At 53.3% G+C, this 18,644-nt stretch overlaps 1 protein-coding gene across 1 annotated transcript; it reads right to left on the bottom strand.

Moving 5' to 3' along the window:
* Nucleotides 1-682: 682 nt before the first annotated feature.
* On the bottom strand, nt 683-18,257 carry DIPK1C (divergent protein kinase domain 1C). Its single transcript, XM_002697659.2, has 4 exons — nt 18,036-18,257; nt 8,229-8,900; nt 4,862-5,026; nt 683-1,331 (listed from the first exon to the last, which is right to left on the bottom strand). The coding sequence occupies exons 1-4, from the start codon at nt 18,255-18,257 to the stop codon at nt 1,029-1,031; spliced, it is 1,362 nt and encodes a 453-aa protein (XP_002697705.1). The 3' UTR covers nt 683-1,028.
* Nucleotides 18,258-18,644: the final 387 nt, after the last annotated feature.

Raw genomic sequence — 18,644 nt, 5'->3', positions numbered from 1 at the left:
GGGCTTCCCCAGTGGCTCAGTGGTAAAGAATCCACCTGCCAATGCAGGAGACATGGGTTCGATCCCTGGGTCGGGAAGATCCCCTGGCAACCCACTCCAGTATTCTTGCCTGGAGAATCGCATGGACAGAGGATCCTGGCCGGCTACAGTCCATGGGGTCACAAAGAGTCGACATGACTTAGCGACTAAACAACAGTGATCTTTTAAAACTTCAGATTAACTAGTCTCCTATTTGTAAACCTTCAACAGAATCCCTTGTCCTCTCTTGGCGTCTTTCTGGATTAATCTTGAGGGTGGCCTGTGGTTGTTTGCTGAGCTCTCACAGTCCCCATATGTCTCCCCATAGACTAGAACTATGTCTCCCCAAGATGGACAGACGTCTGGCCTGGCTTCAGCTGCCCAACCAGGGAGAGACCGGGATGTGGTTCCCCCCATTTGGTCTCTTGCAACAGAGCACCGTGGTCAGGAGCCCACCAGAAGTAATTCTGCCCACAGATGCCAGACGTTAGGTCTGCGGCCTGGTCTCACCTGGCTCTCCTGCCCCCGAGCACACCGAGCCTGCAGGCCCTGCTCTGAGGGAAGACGGACTGAGATAAGAGGTGCTCCTGCTTTTACAATCCAGGAAAGCTATGCATTCCTCTAAACGAAAAGTAGAATAAACTGTGCTTCCACACGCTCAGAGTACAGACTACAGCGCCCAGACTTGTGTATTTTATTGTTTTCAATTCCAAAACAAAGGTGACTCTGCTCGGGAGGCCCAAGGCTCCAGGACCCGCCAGAGACAGCACCTTCCAGGCCCAGAGGAGCACAAGCCCCAGACACTCATCTGCTCACACGTACTTGCTCACATGCACTTGCTCACACACATCCACACACCTGCACAACTCTCACGGCCATGTGCTCACGCACACTTGTGCACATGCATGCGCACACTCCTGTACACGCTGTTGCACTGGGGGTCTGCAGGGCCCCGTGGACACTCCTGCTCCCGCACAGGGGAGACCCCGGCGCCAGACCCTTCCCTCATGTCACTCGAAGGGGTGATGGCTGAGGCCGGCTGGGGCCTTCCGAGCAGCGCCGGGGGTCCCATGGTGAGAGTCCCCGCGCGGATGGCTCCTCGCCCCGGGGCGCAGCTCCTCGCCGTCCCGCAGCTCCCGCAGCACAGCCTGGAGCAGGCTTCGCAGCCTCCCGAGCACGCGGGGCGCGCCTTGGGCCCCGGGGGCCGCGCACTCCTGCACTGCCGCCCGCAGCTGCCCCCGCAGCGGGCTGGACACCGCGGAGCTGCCGCGGGACGAGGAGAACCAGTGGCGGAAGATCTTGTCGCAGACCACCTGGGGGAGAGAGGCGGATGTCACAGCTCAGGGCTTGGCTGGGTTGGGGGGGGTCCCTCCCCGACCTGTCCCTCCCGGGGAACTCTCCCGGAACCCCAGCCGCGCAGCACCACTGGAGACTGGAAGTCTGCCCCGCAGGGGCGGAGATGTCGCGGGGGAAGCTGCAGGTGATGCTCAGAGACCATCGAGGAACTTGTAGCAGGAAATCAGAGCCGGGAACCCATGTTTAAGGAGTAGGCCCTGGGCGGCCCTAGGCTGCCAGCCCTGCGGTCACAGGCCTCACTTTCTAGTTCAAGGCTGATGACAGTGATAGTCATCACCACCTGGCAGGTGGTCCCCAGGGCCACAGGACACTCTGGTGACAAGGGATATATGAATGTGATAGTACTTTCCAGCTCCCTGGGAAAAAGGTATATTGGACGGGAGAGGCTGCAGGTTCTTTAAAGGAGCCTTTGTGTGCTGTGCTGTGCTTAGTCACTCGGTTATGTCCGGACTCTTTTCCACCCCTTGGGCTGTAGCTTGTCAGGCTCCTCTGTCCATGGGGATTCTCTAGGCAAGAATACTGGAATGGGTTGCTATGCCCTCTTCCAGGGGATCTTCCCAGCCCAGGGATCGAACCCAGGTTTCCTGCATTTCAGGTGGATTCTTTACCATCTGAGCCACCAGGGAAGCCCATGAATACTGGAGTGGGTAGCCTATCCCTTCTCCAGGGGATCTTCCTGACCCAGGAAGCCCAAGAAGCCTTTAAGATGTTTTATTTTAGGAGAAGTAAAAGTGAAGTCTCTCTCTCATAGTCTTTAATTCTCCTTGGGTATGAAATTTACTGGGGCTGAAGATCTCTCTAAATTCTCAATTTAAACATGCTGTTTTGCTGTTTTACAGCCTTCCTGGTTTTCTCCCTGTTGGATGGAGCACAATTCATGCATAATTAATATTCTGCTCTATTTTTCTACATCACACTTTATATTAGACTCATTTAACAAATGCCTCAATTTTATAGATCTACTGTTTCATGGGAGACAAATAATTTTGACTTTTATTTATTAATCCCTGCAAGGATGAGGATTCTATTTAAAAACAAATGTTCTTATTTCTCTTTTGAATTGATAATGCATCTTCAGGTGCAAACATTGAAAATGTCCCACCAATTAGGCTTTAATCTTAAGCTCCATCCAATTCCTAAAAAACCAGACGCAGCTCTCGGCTCTGAGAGGCACCCACTCCCTTGAATGTCCTTCTGGTGAGTTATTTTTTCATGCATTTCCTTTTTCTTTTACTTTACATGGATGGGAGTATATCACACACACTGTTCTATAGCTTCCATTTAACCAAATATCAGAGAGACCTTCCAAATCACTATAAGGCTATTCCATTTGTTTTAATGACTGTATCTCAGATGCATGTCATAAATTATTTAGCTTGTTCCCTGCTGATAGAAATTTAGGTTGCTCACGAACTTTTGCTATTATGAAAAATGCTGCAATACATATCTTTCAGATGTCATTTTCATTTTAAATATGCCTAAAACTTCCAGAAACGAAATTTATGGGCCAAGGGTTATGCACATTTTTGTTCTGACCGATATTACCAGATTGACCCCATAAAAATTGCACCAAGTTACACTCTCACAGCAACATACACTAAGAACACCCTCAACAATGTGTGTTGTCTTTTATTTTTGTCAATTGAAAAATTATTTGATTTGTATCGCTCTTCTTATCAGTCAGGTTGAAAGTATTTATTCTTCCTTTCCAGTGACTGGTCAAGTTGATATACTTTGCCCACATTTCTGTTAGGTTGTTGGCCTTTTCATATTGATTTGTAAATGCTCTTTACATATTAAGGACATTGGCTCCTTGCTTAGGTTGGTTTCCTTCGGAGAAGACTGTAAGATGGAGGTTTGCATGCAGGGATTTATTGAGAGGCGTTCTCAGGAACCATCTTTCCATGAAACTGAGGGAGAAGGTGAACTTCTGATGCTGGGATGACCTATAGAGTTGTTCCTTATAGAGGCCAAAGGGGCTGGGTTTTGCATTTCCCCCCTCCCCCTCTGACCAGTCACTAGCTGATCCTAGGATGTGGGGTAACCACACTGGAGAATGTCTGGTGGGCCAAGGATGATCCTGGGGGACACTGAATCTCTGCAGCTGGGGGTAAAGGCCACCTCTGTCTTCTAGTCTCATCTGTGAGAGCAGTTGCAGACAGTTTGCCAGTTTTCTCATTTAACTTTTAAATTTCTCATATTTTTTGTAATTTTGCTTTTGCCATGGGGATTTTTGTAAGATGGTTAAATGTGTCAGTTGTTCCTCTTAGAGCCTCTGAGCTTTGTTCTGTACTTAGAAAGGCCTTCCAAACTCTAGGGTATCTTCAGTTTTCCTAGTTTTTTCTGGAACATTTAGGGTCTCATTTTTTAGGTTTAAGTATCTGAGCCATCTGGAGTTTAGTTTGATATAAGAAGTGCTCAGTGTGTGTGTGTGTGTGTGTGTGTGTGTAGATGTAGAAATTAGGCCCAGAGAGAAGAGACACCCCCATGGTTGTGGGGGACCCAGTAATGGCCGTGCTGGGAGCACCATCCATTAGCCCCCTGGGGTCAATTGGCCCACAGCCCCTCCCCCAGGTAGACAACAAAGAACAAACGATCCCCATCTCCCCTATCCCGCCCTCACTGGACGCACTGAGCCCAGGTGGTGGGGAGAGGGTGACGACCTCCAGGTACATCAGCAGGAGCCATGGAGTGGGGGGCAGAGGACCCGAGGAGACAGGGGCCCTCCCTGCAGAGAGGACATAGCCCCCCCCAAGAGGGATAGGGGCCACCAGAGAGAACACGGTCCCCTCCCCCAGAAAGGATAGGGTAACCCCCAGAGGACAGGGTCCCCCCCAGAGGACAGGGTTCCCCAGAGGACAAGGTCCTCCCAGAGAGGACAGGGCCCCCCCAGGGACAGGGTCCCCCAGAGAACAAGGTCCCCCCTGAGAGGACAGGGCCCCCCCAGGGACAGGGTCCCCCAGAGGACAAGGACCCCCTGAGAGGACGGGCCACCCCAGAGAGGACAGGGCCCCCCAGAGAGGACAGGGCCTCCCGAGAGGATGGCCCCCCCCAGAGAGGACAGGGCCTCCCGAGAGGATGGCCCCCCCCCAGAGAGGACAGGGCCCCCCAGAGAGGACAGGGCCTCCCGAGAGGATGGCCCCCCCCAGAGAGGACAGGGCCTCCCGAGAGGATGGCGCCCCCCAGAGAGGACAGGGCCCCTCCAAGAGGGACAGGGGCCACTGAAGAGAACATGGTCCCCACCCCTAGAGAGGACAGGATCCCTCAGAGAGGATAGGGTGACCCCCAGAGGACAAGGTCCCCCCAGAGAGGACAAGGCCCCCCGAGAGGATGGCCCCCCAGAAAGGACAAGGCCCCCCCAAGAGGCCCCCTGAGAGGACAGGGTCCCCCCTGAGAGGATGGGCCCCCCCAGAGAGGACAAGGCCCCCCCAAGAGGACAGCACCCCCAGAGGATGGGCCCCCCCCCACGAGAGGACGGCCCACTTACCTGCAGGTTGCTGTTGGCTCTCTGGGCCCCGCACCTGTGCGCTCGCAGATCACACTTTGAAAAACAATCAAAGAAATTGCAGTCTTCATCCCTCGTGCAGTTCTGCTCAAGAATTTCCCTCATTTTAGGTTCGAAAAAAGCCATGTCCACATCGATAGCCACCACCTGCGAGTTAAACAGCACACGGCTATCAGGAGGATGCGGGGCGTGGGGTTCTGGCCGCAGGGAGGAGGGCCGGGCCGTGCTGGGGACGCACGGCTGCTGACACAGGCCGGACTGCAAGGCTTTAACTGCAGAAGGACTGCTGTGGTCACTGAGAGTTGGGAACGTGGGACCAGGATCGCTCTGCAGCTTTGAAAGTTTTCTCAGATCTTAATGTTGAATCTCTGAAAGTTCTTACAAATGAATTGACTTCCCCCTCCACTGCTTTATCACTTTGGCTTCTGACATTCAAGGCTCAGGAATATAAAAGCTACAAGACACAGGTCACTTATTCCTATGAATATAAGCAACAAACGAAAACTACATTCAAGGGGCAGGTCGAGGGCGTGATGGGGAGAATGAGGTGGGCAACAAGGACCTTGTCTATTTATGGCCTGTTATTGAGTTGGCTGGTTTCCAACTGACAGGGGCAAGTGGCAGGGCCAAAGTGGTCGAATCAGGATCAATACCTATGGTCCCAGATGCAACAGCATCAAAAACTAAGTCCCACTATCAGCATGAAAATGTGATGACCCCCTGCAATTTCAGATTTATCTTCCTGGCTTCAACCCAAAAGGCTTCAAAACCAGAAAAAAGAACATCTAAATTATGCAGATTTTCCTCCACCACCTGAATTAGGAAAAAAACAAAAAGATGAGCTCAAACCTGAGAAAACCTGGACTCTTCCCAAATCAGGCAATGTATAGCTTCAAGGTATTAAAGAGCTATTAGAAGACTGGATGAGTTTGATGGAGTCTGTGGCATTTCACAAGCCTTCACAGGTCAGCCTCAACATACCAGCTTTCTCCCTTTGGTAGCATCTCAAAAAAGGGTTCATTTTCTCCTCAAATCTATGCAAAGTCAGAAGGCACATTCCCAGCTTGTTGCTTCTGTTCTTCCTTCAAGATTGATGCCAGAAGGCAGTAAAGTTCCGTGGGGATTATTCAGTAAAACAGAGGAGGGAAAATAATTTATTTCAAGATATGTGGAGAATAAGGGGAAAAATGAACAGGGAACTTTTCCCTATTTGAGAGCTTTGCCTAATTACTAATTCAGGCACTGCAACAGAAATTATCATTTTAATTTATTTTCTCTATCTCCTTAGCCAAAAGAATAGCTCGTTTCATTATTTATCCTGGTTAATACACTAAAAATATATCAGTGGTGGTTTAGTCACTAAGTTGTGTCCGACTCTTTGCGACCCCATGGACTGCATCCCTCTAGGCTCCTCTGTCCATGGAATTCCCCAGGCAAGAATACTAGAGTGGGATGTCACTTCCTTCTCCAGGGGATCTGCCTGACCCAGGGACTGAACCCAGGTCTCCTGCACTGCAGGCAGATTCTTTACCAATAATGAGTCTACTGTCTTTCATAATTTATTTTTGGAGCTGCAAGACCCTTCTCTTCTTTTGATAATCCCTGGTCATCTCCTCAGCTTCCTACGGGACCCTGGTGGAATTTCCACTCTCTGATACTTCTCTCTTCCAGCTCTGATTCCGTCTCATTTCCCAACAAGAGCCAGATGTATTTTCTAATTTTTAGTGTAATCGTAGAATTGATTACAACTATTGGAAGCATAACTCTATGCGCCTACAATAAGAATAGTAACAAAATGAGCAGAAAAACCTGTGTGAGGCTTCTTAGATCACATCAGGATGAATCTTAAAGTTCTTCCTGCACAAAATTACCTAACTTGCATCATCATCAGACTCCATCCTAGCATCAGACTGGAAAGGACTGGTGAGAATTACTTCCTTCTCTACTTAAGACTGTGGAAATCTGTTTGAAAAGTGTGCTTTCTGGCAGCAGTTTGAGAGCAAGAAGTAAAGAGGGGTTCCTAGTTCATTTGCAACCACTGGACAAATTCTCAAGACCCGATAGGGAGGACCTGAAAAAAGTGAATGACTGCGGGTCATCGTTCTTACAGGTTACCTGGGAGACACACCCTCCACCCACCTGGGCAACACTGCAACATGGGCCAAAGGGGGGCCCATCTGCCCGTCCCCTAGCTCACTAGTTCTCACACTGAGCACATCAGTAATCGCCTGGAGGGCTTGGCTTCCAAACCCAGATGGCTACATCCCACCCCCAGAGTCTGAGTCTTCCTGCTGCTTCCACACCTTGGTTAATTCTTGGCACACCTGCGCTGCCTGGAGTGGGGGTGTCCCTGCTGGCTCAGCGGTAAAGAATCCGCCTGCCAACACAGGAGACACGGGTTGGATTCCTGACTTGGGAAGATGCCCTGGAGAAGAGCATGGCAACCCACTCCATTATTTTTTGCCTGGGAAATCCCATGGACACAGGAGCCTGGATGGCTACAGTCCACGAGGTTGCAAACGAGTCTGACAGGACTTTGTGACTAAACTGCACAGCCTGGAGTGGGACATAAAATTCACCTGCCACTTGCAGAGCAGCACGGAGGCTGCCGTGTCCACGGGGGGTCGAATCTTCTCTTGCATAAAGAAGCAAACTTTGAGCTGTCCCTCTGGAAGAAGTCTTACCCAGGGAAGGGGAACAGACTAGAACCTCTCCAGAAGAAAGAACTAGAGACCGAACTAGAGACCGTGGCCTGTGGTGATGGAGTGTGCGTGGCTGGAAACCAGTGTCTCCGCCCCCTGGACCTTTGTCCCCAAGCCCCCAAAGGCCAGCCTTCCCCCATCTCCTCAAAGTGCAGTTGCTCAGTCGTGTCCGATTCTTTTGCGACCCCATGTACTCCAAGCTCCTCTGTCCATGGGATTTCCCAGGCGAGAACACTGGACTGGGTTGCCATTTCCTTGTCCCGGGGATTTTCCCGACTCAGGGATCGAACCTGGGTCTCCCGCATTGTAGGCGGATTCTTCACCGCCTGAAGCCGCATTAGCCCCAAGAAGGAAGGGGCTAAGCTACTTGGGAGAAACCAGGGCGGCAGTAGAGGAAGACGCACTGAGCCCCTGCTGTGGCGGCTTGCCTTACCATTCCCTTCCCGGGTGCCAGGCGCCTTCCTCCTTTAAATGAGCTGGTTCCCACCCCCAAAGGTCCGGCAGGTCGGAGCTGTCCAGGCCAGAAGGTGGCATCACGCCGCAGGGTTTCCCGGGGGCTTCAGATCCCTCTGGTCTAGGATCCCCTCCCCACCCCGGACCGAAGTCCGCCTCCCGCGGACCCCCCAGCCGCCCCAGCCGCCCCTCACCGTGAAGTCGCTCCGGATGGCGAAGTTCTCGGGCTTGACGTCGCAGAGGTGCAGGCGGTGGGCGAAGTCGTGGTCGAAGTGGCGGACCATGTCCAGGAAGCTGAGCGCCACGCCGCTGACCGCGCGCGCCTGGCCGCGGCGCCCGCCGTCCGGGCCGAGCGGGAAGAGGGCGCGGTGGCCGGGGCTGCCGGCCGCCAGGTGCTCCACGGCGTAGAAGTGGCCGCAGGAGCCCAGCACGGGCGGGGCGTGCGGGCTGCGGCCGCGGAGCAGGCTGAGCAGCACGAACTCCTCCTGCTGCAGCAGCGCCCACAGGCTGGCCAGCTGGCCCCGCCGCGGGGGGCCCCGCCGCACCAGCTCCAGCCGGCTCAGGCCGCCCTCGGCCGGCTCCAGGCCCAGCGCGCTCCGGGCCTCCCCGGCCGCCAGCACCAGCAGCTCAGCCTCCGGCAAGTCCTGGCCGCCGGCCTCGGGCTGCCCGTCCAGGAGGCCGAGCGGCGGGAAGCTGGAGAAGGCCTCCTCCTTGGACTTGAGGACCACGGGCCGGCCGCGCCAGTCGGCTTGCAGCACCTTCTTGCCGCGCTCGTAGTACAGGCAGCGCCGGTACCGCAGCTGCCCCGCCTCGCACAGGTCCTCGCACAGGTCTCCGCCCAGCGCGCCGCCCCGGTAGTCCTGGCACTGGAAGGAAGGGACACGGGTCACCCCACGGAGGCTGGACCCCACGCCAGGATGCTCCTGACAGTCCCGGAGAGAACCCTCAGGCATGCGGACCACAGGGCTACTCGGGGCAGAAAGGAATTATGAAGTGAAAGGTTTGTGATAGAATCTCACGTTTGTTATTTTCTCCATCAGGCCCAGGACCAGGTCTTAGGAAGCAGGTGCCCCCCACTGACCCGCCCCTGCCCCATCCTTCCTGCTGAGCTGGGTGATGCTGGCAAAGGCCGTCTGCCTCTCGGCTCGGTGTCCTGGACTGTCAGTGGAAGGACGGAACCAGGCCAGTGGTTCCCGGTTCTTGGGCTCACATAGGGGTCACCTGGAGAGCTTTTAATTGCCCCCTGCCAAGAACAGCACAGCCAGCCCTGGAGAGTGACTCCAGGAACGACCCCTCAGCTGGGACCGCTCAACAGCGGCTGCTGCAGGAAGCAGGACTTAGAACAGGCCTGGAGGCTGGCAGGGTCCGCAGGCCTACGCGGAGGCCAAGGCGCCTTCAGAAGATCAGCCCGCGGGGTGAGTTCTGCAAGCAGAGGGTGTTGGATTCCTGGTGGTGGTGAGGAAAGCACTCAGGGGCCCTCAGAAGGGGAGTTTCTCCTAAGCTTTGGGGGTCACAGGCCCTCCTGCCCTGCAGGGGGGAAGTGGTGACCCCCCAATCCTACCACACTGTAAACACCTCTCCTAAGAAGATGGTCCATCCAGGCCCTGCCCTTCAGACCTAGTAGAGGAGCAGGAGACACTGCTGTGAGACTGGTTCAAAGGGGAACGTGTGACTCTGTTCTCTTATCTTTTTAAGGAAACCTAAACCTCTGGACCCACTTTTATGAGGGATTGAGCATATTTTCTGAGCCCACCTGTTCCCCACAATGCATCTTCCTTCCACATGGGCAAAGGCGGGTCAGACTTTCTGGTTGTTCTGTGCTGCTTGGCTTTATTAACCCAATGGATTATAACAGATCCTTCAAGTCAGGTAATGCACCTCCAATCATGCCTGGATATGTGAACAATCCCAAAGTCCAAAAGACCCTGAAAACAAGTTTTTCATGACTCATTCACTCTCATGGAGTGTCAAACCTGACCCAGAAGATGAGGCTACCTATAGTCTGAATGTGTTTGACATGTGACTTTGCATACACTTTGCTACAGAATTATTTAGTTGGATCTGTTTGATTACTGGCATATCCTCATGCTCACCAGAAGGTATAAATATATATTCTGCATATTATCTAACACCCAAAACCGTATGAATTCCAAAACAGGCCTGGCTGCAGAGCATTGGCCAAGGGATGGTGGATCTTTATAACTACTCTCAGAGAACTGTTCATATGACCAAAATGTTTATTAAAAAGCTATACTCCTGGTTCTTAAAACAAGTATCTGGATTTTAGGGACCCTTTCAGGCAGTAACTGGACAACAGTCCAAAAGGCCCAAGCCACGCTGTCTGACCTGACCCCCAGCTTCCTGCTGAGGGCACTCCTGCACGCTGGTGCTCCTTTGCCCGGCATTAGATCTCCAAACACTGTATTAGGCGGCGGGGGTGTCACACTTGCCAAACTCAAAGGTGCAAGTGATGGAGTCCTGATCCTGGAGCTTGGGAACAACGCCACCCTGTTTGCCGGCTTTTCATCTTTGGAACACCAACAGCCGTGATGCAGCTGTATTCATAAACACCCACGAAACTGTTCTAAATATGCTTAATGCAGTGTTCATCTTGCAATTTAATGTAACACAACTTTGGTCAAATGCCTTCCTTTTACTCTTCATCCTGGTCCCTCTTTCCAGGTTTGGGGTCCTGAGAGGAGCAGCTGAGGATCAGGACCCTGTGAGTGGCAGACTCTCTCTGTTTGGAATCGCTTCCATATTGCAATGCCTTGCAGGAAAGCACCTGCCCATTCCAGCTCCTCTGAGCCCTTTCAGGATAATCTTAGAGGGAAGGTGGGGATGGAGCTGCCCTGGTGGCTCAGTGGTAAAGAATCTGCCTGGGATGCCGAAGATGCAGGAGATGAGGGTCAATCTCTGGGTCAGGAAGAGCCCCTGGAGGAGGGCATGGAAACCCACTCCAGTATTCCTGCCTGGAAAGGCCCATAGACAGAGGAGCCTTACAGGCTATAGTCCATGGGGTCGCAAAGCGTCGGACACGACTGATGTGACTGAGAATGCATGCAAAGTGGGGATGAAAGGTTTAAACGATGGAGTCTCAGGAGTAGAAAGACGTGAAAGAAATAATACGGGGTGTTCATGTTACTCATTGCAGCTTCTTCCTACTTTATCTGGTGTTTACAGTTTCATACCTCTGTAATAAGCCTGATAAGAAAAGGCAACATTTTTTTTTCTCGATTGTCTTATAAGGCCCCCATCCCCTTTGAGTAGCTCCAAAATGGTTTAATGCAATCCCATAGTCATCTTTAGGTTGTCATCAAAGTTGTAGTGTCATCAAAGGTGCTTTTCTATGAGGGACAGAGCAGAACTGTTAAAAAAGAAAGAAAAGTGGGTGATAGAACCGAGTTGGGCAAGAGGTGGGTCCTGACCATCAGAATCCTGCAGGGGGGCGGGACCTGGGGGAGGAGACACACGTGGCCTGGCCCAGCCACAGCGCCGCGAGTGGAAGCCCGGAAGGTCAGGTGTGACCCCTGGGGCCTTCATTCTCTGCATCTGGAACCGCGAACAAAATTGTCACTGCCTGCAAGAGATACCCTTGGCAGGGAGTGGCCATGGGCAAGCTGCTTCAGCCGCCGCTGGTCACCCTCCAGTTAGCAGTGCTGTGTATGAGCTGGGCCACGATCCGGTGACAGACCCGGGCTCAGGAGTCACAGCGAGGTCACGGCCTCCAGGACTCCCGAATGACAGCAGGGTGAAGCACAAAAGGAAGGAGGCCAGGCTCGGCTCTGGGGCAGACCGGGTTTGCCTCCAGGCTGTACCTGGGGCTGGCACGTGGCTCATTTCCAAGTCTGTAATGTTGGGAGGATGATGCTGTGTCACGGGAGACCTGTGAAGGTCAACCAAGGTCACAGGTGCAGAGGCCCTGGCAGTTCGCGTGAAAGGCTCCCCCCTGCCCTTTCTGGCCCTGGTCATTAGAAGGCAGGAGGCCGGGGATGCATCTTTCTGGGGGATGCACCTGAGCCCAGTGTTGAAAGGTGAGCTGCAGTCTGCTTAGCACACGAGGAGGGAGAGCTCAGGGAAGCACCTCCGTGGGGGCCCAGACGTGCAAAGTCGCTTGTGTGTTCAGAGGACCAGGCAGTTGGGCAAGGTTAGAGCAAGTGCCAGTGTGTGTCCTGCCAAGAGGCCACAGCGGACAAAATGCCTCCCCCCGCAAGGGTCAACTCCGCCTTCCCCAGGAGGCCGCCTCACCTGCCACTCGGAGTCCTTCCCCCGCTCCACCCGGGTTCCATCCAGTAAGCCCCCCACGCCCTGAGTCTCTATGCCATCCCCACCACCGGCTCCCCACAGCACCGCGTCCATGAAACTGAATTCAAATCGAATCTATATGAGATTCACCCCTGCACATTTAGAAGGCAATTCCACACAAGCGTTGCAGGAAATGTGGCATGTCGTCTACTGGTGACGATGGCATCCCTGACTCAAAGGACAAGAGTTTGAGTAAACTCCGGGAGATGGTGAAGGGCAGGGAGGCCTGGCGTGCTGCAGTCCATGGGGTGGCAAAGAGTCGAATGCAACTGAGCGACTGAACAATGGTAACAGCTACTGATTTGTGGAGGGCTACATTAATTTTGGCTGGTTTTCTGAAGATCAGCATGTTGAGGTATAAGCCTGCCTCCCAGATGCCTGGGGGATGCTCTGAATCAGGAAGGGAAGAGGCTGGGCTGGGTGCCTAGAACCCTGCCAGGTCCGCCGACTACTAGAGGTGATGAACTGGGTTTCCCCCTCATTTGTCGTAGGAGAGAGTCTGCGCTGAAGCAAAGTGTACATGAGGTGGCTGGCACAGAGCAGCTCTGTGTCTTCCTCCTTTATGATGAAGTGCTTTGGGCACATCAGTCCCTGCTGTTCAGAAACAGAATGTAAGATTCATCTCTTCTGTGGCCCGTGTGGTTACCAGTGTTCAGTGAGTCTGTAGCATCAGGATACATGCCTGTGCTTACTAAACCCAGAGAAAGACTGCACTCAGAACTTAAAAAACAGTAAACTTACAGATTACAAGTTTACAGGCTAACTAAACGTGATCATCATGTTAGAGAAGAGAAATTATTTTCTTGGCAGCATGCCCTACTGAGATAGCTAATTTTATAACTCAACAGAAGTACTTTATATACTTTGACTCCATTAAAAAAAAAATCACTTTCCTCTGAATAGATGGAGTTCCTAAGAACCAGCTTGAACAGGTACACTTCTGTACTGAAATGTGTGAGCACACAAAATTTGCAGGTATCAGATTTTAAGATAAGCTGGGAAAAAAACAAGTTAATAAAGTCTCATTGTACTTAACTGGCATTTTTTAAAAAATTAATGAAACAATGAATTCGTATTTATTATAGTGTTAGTCACTCAGTCATGTCCAACTCTTTGTGGCCCCATGGACTGTAGCCTGCCAGGCTCCTGTGTTCATGGGATTCTCCAGGTGAGAATACTGCAGAGGGTAGCCATTCCCTTCTCCAGGGGATCTTCCTGACCCAGGGATCAAACCTGGGTGTCCTAGGTTGCAGGCAGATTCTTTACATCTGAACCGCCAGGGAAGCCCATATTTCTCATAGATTGCGTGCAACTGTGAGAATGCACACTCCTAACAGCCCCAGTTCTTGTAGGAAGCGTTGTTTTGGTGGTGGATAGTGTTCTTGCCTGGAGAATCCCAGGGACGGAGGAGCCTGGTGGGCTGCCGTCTGTGGGGTCGCACAGAGTCGGACATGACTGAAGCAACTTAGCAGCAGCAGCAGCAGCAGCAGCAGCAGTAGAATCTCTCTAGCTTGTATCACGGTTCTCAGGCAAAAACAAAACCTGTCCTCTCTAGTCTGAGAAACCGGTGACAGGGTATCAGAGGTCACGCCTAAGGGCTGGGTTTTCTTTTGTGTGTTTGCTTTTTTGTTTTTCAGGAACATTGAGTTCCTATGTGGTTAGCAGCATTCATGTCTCACAGTGGATTTCCCCAGCGGAACAGTTACGCTGTGCAATTAGCCAGACCACTCTGCAACCCCTCTTGACCCCTGGACAGCTTAGAAGACAGACGTTACAGACATGGCCAGAGTGCTCAGGGAAGCTGGCTCAGTCCCTGCGATACAATCTTTCTCGGTGAGTGCCCTGGATGCGGCAGTCCCGCTGGGCCAGGGTTTTTATCAGAGCAAAGACAGATAAGCCAGTCCTGTTGAAAAGAAATCCCACATGCAGGCAACTAAACGAAAGCACATCAAGACCTAACTAGCCGAAAGGGACATAAAACCTTCTGAATAACAGAGTCTGTGGGAAACTTTTTGAGATGCTTTGAAAGTGACGTGCTGCGGGAGGGTTGTTGTTGCTGCTTGGCCGCTATGTAGCGTCCATCTCTTCTGTGACCCCATGGACTATAACCCGCCAGGCTCCTCTGTGCATGGGACTCTACAGGCAAGAATACTGGAGTGGGTTGCCATTCCCTTCTCCAGGGGATCATTCCCAACCCAGGGATCAAACCCAGCTCTCCTGCATTGACAGGCAGACTCTTTACCACTGAGCCGGTGGGGAAGCCCAGGCCCAACTGTTCCTTAGGGTTTTCAGTGCTGGAGAAGCCAATGGTGTCACCGTGTCTCTACTATCAGAGTCACGTGCTGGCTCCACGACACAGTCACTGTGTGATTCGGGACAAGTTACTTCACCTCTCTGGGGCTCGATTTCACCATCTGTGAAATGGGGGAATAAAAGCACTTGGCTCCCAGGGGTTGAGATTAGACGAAATATTACGTGTGAAAGGACTGAGCGCGGAGCCCGGCCCTTGTGAGCATCCGCGGCTCCCACTGCTCACATCCCCACCGCCCCAGGAAGTGTTTCCCCACAGAACCAGAAGCCAGGCCTATCAACGGTCAGACCCAACGCTCCGGCACAGCCTCCTGACACAGTTCCCTGGGAAAGCGAGGCTCTAGAAACCTCACAGAGATGTTTTGATTATGCGATGTGCTGAAAAGCTGCAGTAAAAAGGAGGGCTGCCCTCTGCCTAGAAAATTCCAAAGCTGGAGGACCCAAGATCAGCTCTGGAAGCACTCCAGTTGGCTCTTCCAAAACTCCCTCTTGAGAGTGGTGTGTGGGGGCCCCCCTCCAGAGATGGGGTGCGGCTCAGGGGCACAGCACCTAGGGGCCTCAGCCCCTCAGCTTCATCCACAGCCTCCAGCCTGCCACAAGCCAGCAGGTACACCTGCCTGGCCGGAGGGCCCAGAACTGCTCAGGGGTTCACAAGGCCCTTGGCTCTGCCCCAGAAAAGGGGGCTCCCACTGGCTCAGCCGCAGCCATTCCTTTGGTGTCCTGGGACTCAGCGTGAAAGCTAATGAGAGTCTGGAGGGTCGTGAGAAAAATAACAGCCAGTTTATTATGAAGGATAAAAGGCAGGCAGGGCGAATTGAAAGGGCTGGGAGAACCGAGAGACAGAGGCTCAATTCAGTCCTGGGAGAGCACGGTGCCACAATGCCCGCCTCTGCGTGGCAGCCAGGGCCCGGCGGAATCTACAATGTGGAAAGCGGGGTCCTGTTCAAACCCCAGCATGCTGGGCAAAAGGGAGCTCAGTGCTCCACTCAGCAAACCTAGGATGGAGAGGGGAGAGAGCAAGTCGGACCCTGAGAACAGCAGCCTCAAAGGGGGCCTCCTGGTGGGGCACCCCTCAAATCAGGCCCCTGATGTGAGAGCAGGGCAGGTGAACTTTAATCAGACAGCCAGACATGCTACTTCAATTTGTTTTTTTTGGCAGCTGGAAAGATTGCCAGCCTTCAGAGGCAGAGATGAGAGCTTGTTGCTGCAAGCCACGTGTTCATGACCTCCGCAGGAGAGGATTTCCATCTGGGGTCAGAGGCGAGGCTTGACCCCTGGCCTTAAAACAATTGACATGATAATGGTTTGTTGAGCCATTATCAGCCCAAAGTTTGAGAAAAGAAAATAAAAGGTTAGTGTTAGGCAGAATGGGTTTCTTCAACAGAGAAGGGAATAAAACGTCTGCCACTTGAATTTTATTTCCTCCTACCGCTTGGGACCCTCTGGCCTTCCTACCTGTTACCCTCTTCTTACCCATCTCTTGGGAATAAAAAAGACCCATCTGGCTGCCACGGGAGATATACTGGTTCAGCCTCCAAACAGAATTGGTTTTAATTTATGAGCTGAAATGCTGGGAAAGTTATGATTAGTGATTACTAAAGTTATACTAGGCTATTTAATTTCCATTAGGCCTTCTCTCACTTAACCAAACATAAAGAAATGAAAAAAGTGTTTGCTTTTTATTTTAACATAAAAAGACTGCTATATTGTTTTTGTAAATGACTGTTCCATCCTGGCTAGACTATTAATTTTTTACTGTAATTAGTCAATCTGTCTCCCCAAAAAGGAGGGGGAAAAAATCTTTACCAGTGAAAGGAATTTTTAGATGAGTTACTGAGAAAACTAATGAGCTCTTGTAACTTAAAGAAAACTTGATAGAATGCCAGTGTATAGGTGAACAGATAATTTGATAGATGATAGATTATTGATAGGTAGGATGGAGGGAATCAGCGAGTTATCTCACCTCTCACCAACGTGAGATGATCCATTCCTGAGGACACGTCAGACTTAATCAGGGAAAATGATTCGGTTCAGCCTGCCCATTTCACCTCATTTCTTTAGTTTTTACAATTTCACTTTTAAAACGTCATTTACTTCAGGACTTCCCTGGTGGTCCAGCGGCTAAGACACTGCGCTCCCAATGCAGGGGACCTGGGTTTGATCCCTGGTCAGGGAATTATATCCCACAAGCCTCAACTAGGAGTTCACCTGCCAAGCAACCAAAGATCCTGCATAGCAGGTGGTTATTTCCTGAAATATAGCTGCTGCTGTTTTCTAAAAGAAAGAAAAACAATCCTGCATGCCCCAACTAAGGCCTGGCACAACCATAAATAAAATAAAATTTAAAAATTACTTCAAAGCCTTTATGCTACCACGTTCTGAAATCCTACAGTCCCCAAAGGCTCACCCATATGTACACAACTGGGCTGGAAGCTTCCCATGCGTTTCTTGAAATTTTCTTAGAAAATAGATCCCTTTTCCCACCAGATACTTAGATGGTCACTGTTCTGGGAAGTGAATAATCAATCAATACAACAATAGTTGCCCGTTACCTTCACCTTTTATGGCTTTCCTTCTAGGGATTCGTAGTTTTATCCAAGTCTCCTAATGCGCTTAATCTTCCCAACCAAACAGAGAAACCAAGGAGGAGCCAACGTTTGGAATCAACCAAGAGCGCAACCGGGGCCCGGTGAGTGCTGCCGCCCGCCAGCGGGGGCGTTTCTTTCTTTCTCTAATTGCGAATCTCGTCTAAAGGGCGCCCCCGCCCTCACCTCTTAGTAGATGGCAGGCAGGACCCCAGCACCGAGGTCTACGGGGGTCCGAGCCGCCTCCCTCGCGCTCCCGCTCGCCGGACTGCGCTCTGCCTTGGGTCCCGCAGATCGTGCCGGGGAGAGCCTTGGCTCTGGGGCGCGCGGAGGAAGGGGCCCCACTGGCCGTTTGCAGGGGGCTCGGCGAGGTGCAGCCCAGGTCGGAATCACAGAACGGCAGTTGAGCGAGAGAACCGGGACCCCGGGGCCTAGGCGTGGTCCCCGCCCGACCCAAGCGCCGCGGTCCGAGTCGGAAGGCTGGGAGCGGACCCGTAAACTTGCTTAGGAGCGGAGTCTCGGGGCCGGCGGGAGAACAGTCGGGCAGGAAGAGCATCTTTGGACAAAGGACCAGTTGGGCGACAGAGGGGAAGACGTCCCCCCAGGCGCTCAGAGGACTCCCGGACAGAGTCCGGGGCTGGAGACCGGGTGGGGCGCGTCGGGCATTCCACGCTCGGTGTCCGATTCCCCTCCCAGTGGATCCACGGACGCGCCCGAGTCCCCGGCTCCCAGGACCCTCAGAAGGCGTCCCACCCCGGCCCCGGGGCGCGCGGCGCGGGGCAGTGCGGCCGCGGCACCTACCAGCGCGGCCAGGATGCGCCGGCTCTTCTCGTCGGTGCAGCGCTCGGAGGGGACGCCCGGGTGCGCGCGGAGCAGCAGCGCGGCCGCCAGCACCCAGCCCGCGGTCCACGCGGCGCAGGCTAGCAGCGCGCGGCGCCCGCACCGCCCGCCCAGCCCGCAGCGCCCGCCCAGCCCGCAGCGCCCAGGCCGGCCCCGCGCGCCCGCCGCCCGCGCCCGCGCCATGGCCCGCCCGCCCCGCGCCGCCTGCGCCCCGCGCCCGCGTCCGGGCTCCGCGGCTCCACCGCCCGGCGCGGGAGGGGGCGCGGGGGAGAGGCAGCGCGAGGGGAGGGAGGGGAGACGGCCGGGTGGCCGGCGCCCGGCCCGTCATGGGGGTGGGTGGGGTGGGGAGTCCCGCCGGCACAAGCCGCGCTGGCCAGAGCACCAGGGGGCCATGGGGTGTCCGCGCGCCCTGCTCCGCGCCGCACCCCGCCACCATTTCCACTTTTTCTTACTTTGCACCTTTTCCCCAAGAAGACCGATCCCTTCTTGAGCAGAATTCATGCTCTCCCGGGTTTAGACTCCCGGCTCCTCTGTCCACACCGGCGACTAGTTCTGTCTTTTTACGGATTC

This window comes from Bos taurus, chromosome 24 (genome assembly GCF_002263795.3).
Source record: "Bos taurus isolate L1 Dominette 01449 registration number 42190680 breed Hereford chromosome 24, ARS-UCD2.0, whole genome shotgun sequence".
NCBI lineage: Eukaryota > Metazoa > Chordata > Mammalia > Artiodactyla > Bovidae > Bos > Bos taurus.
This window is presented reverse-complemented; position numbering and strand designations above follow the sequence as displayed.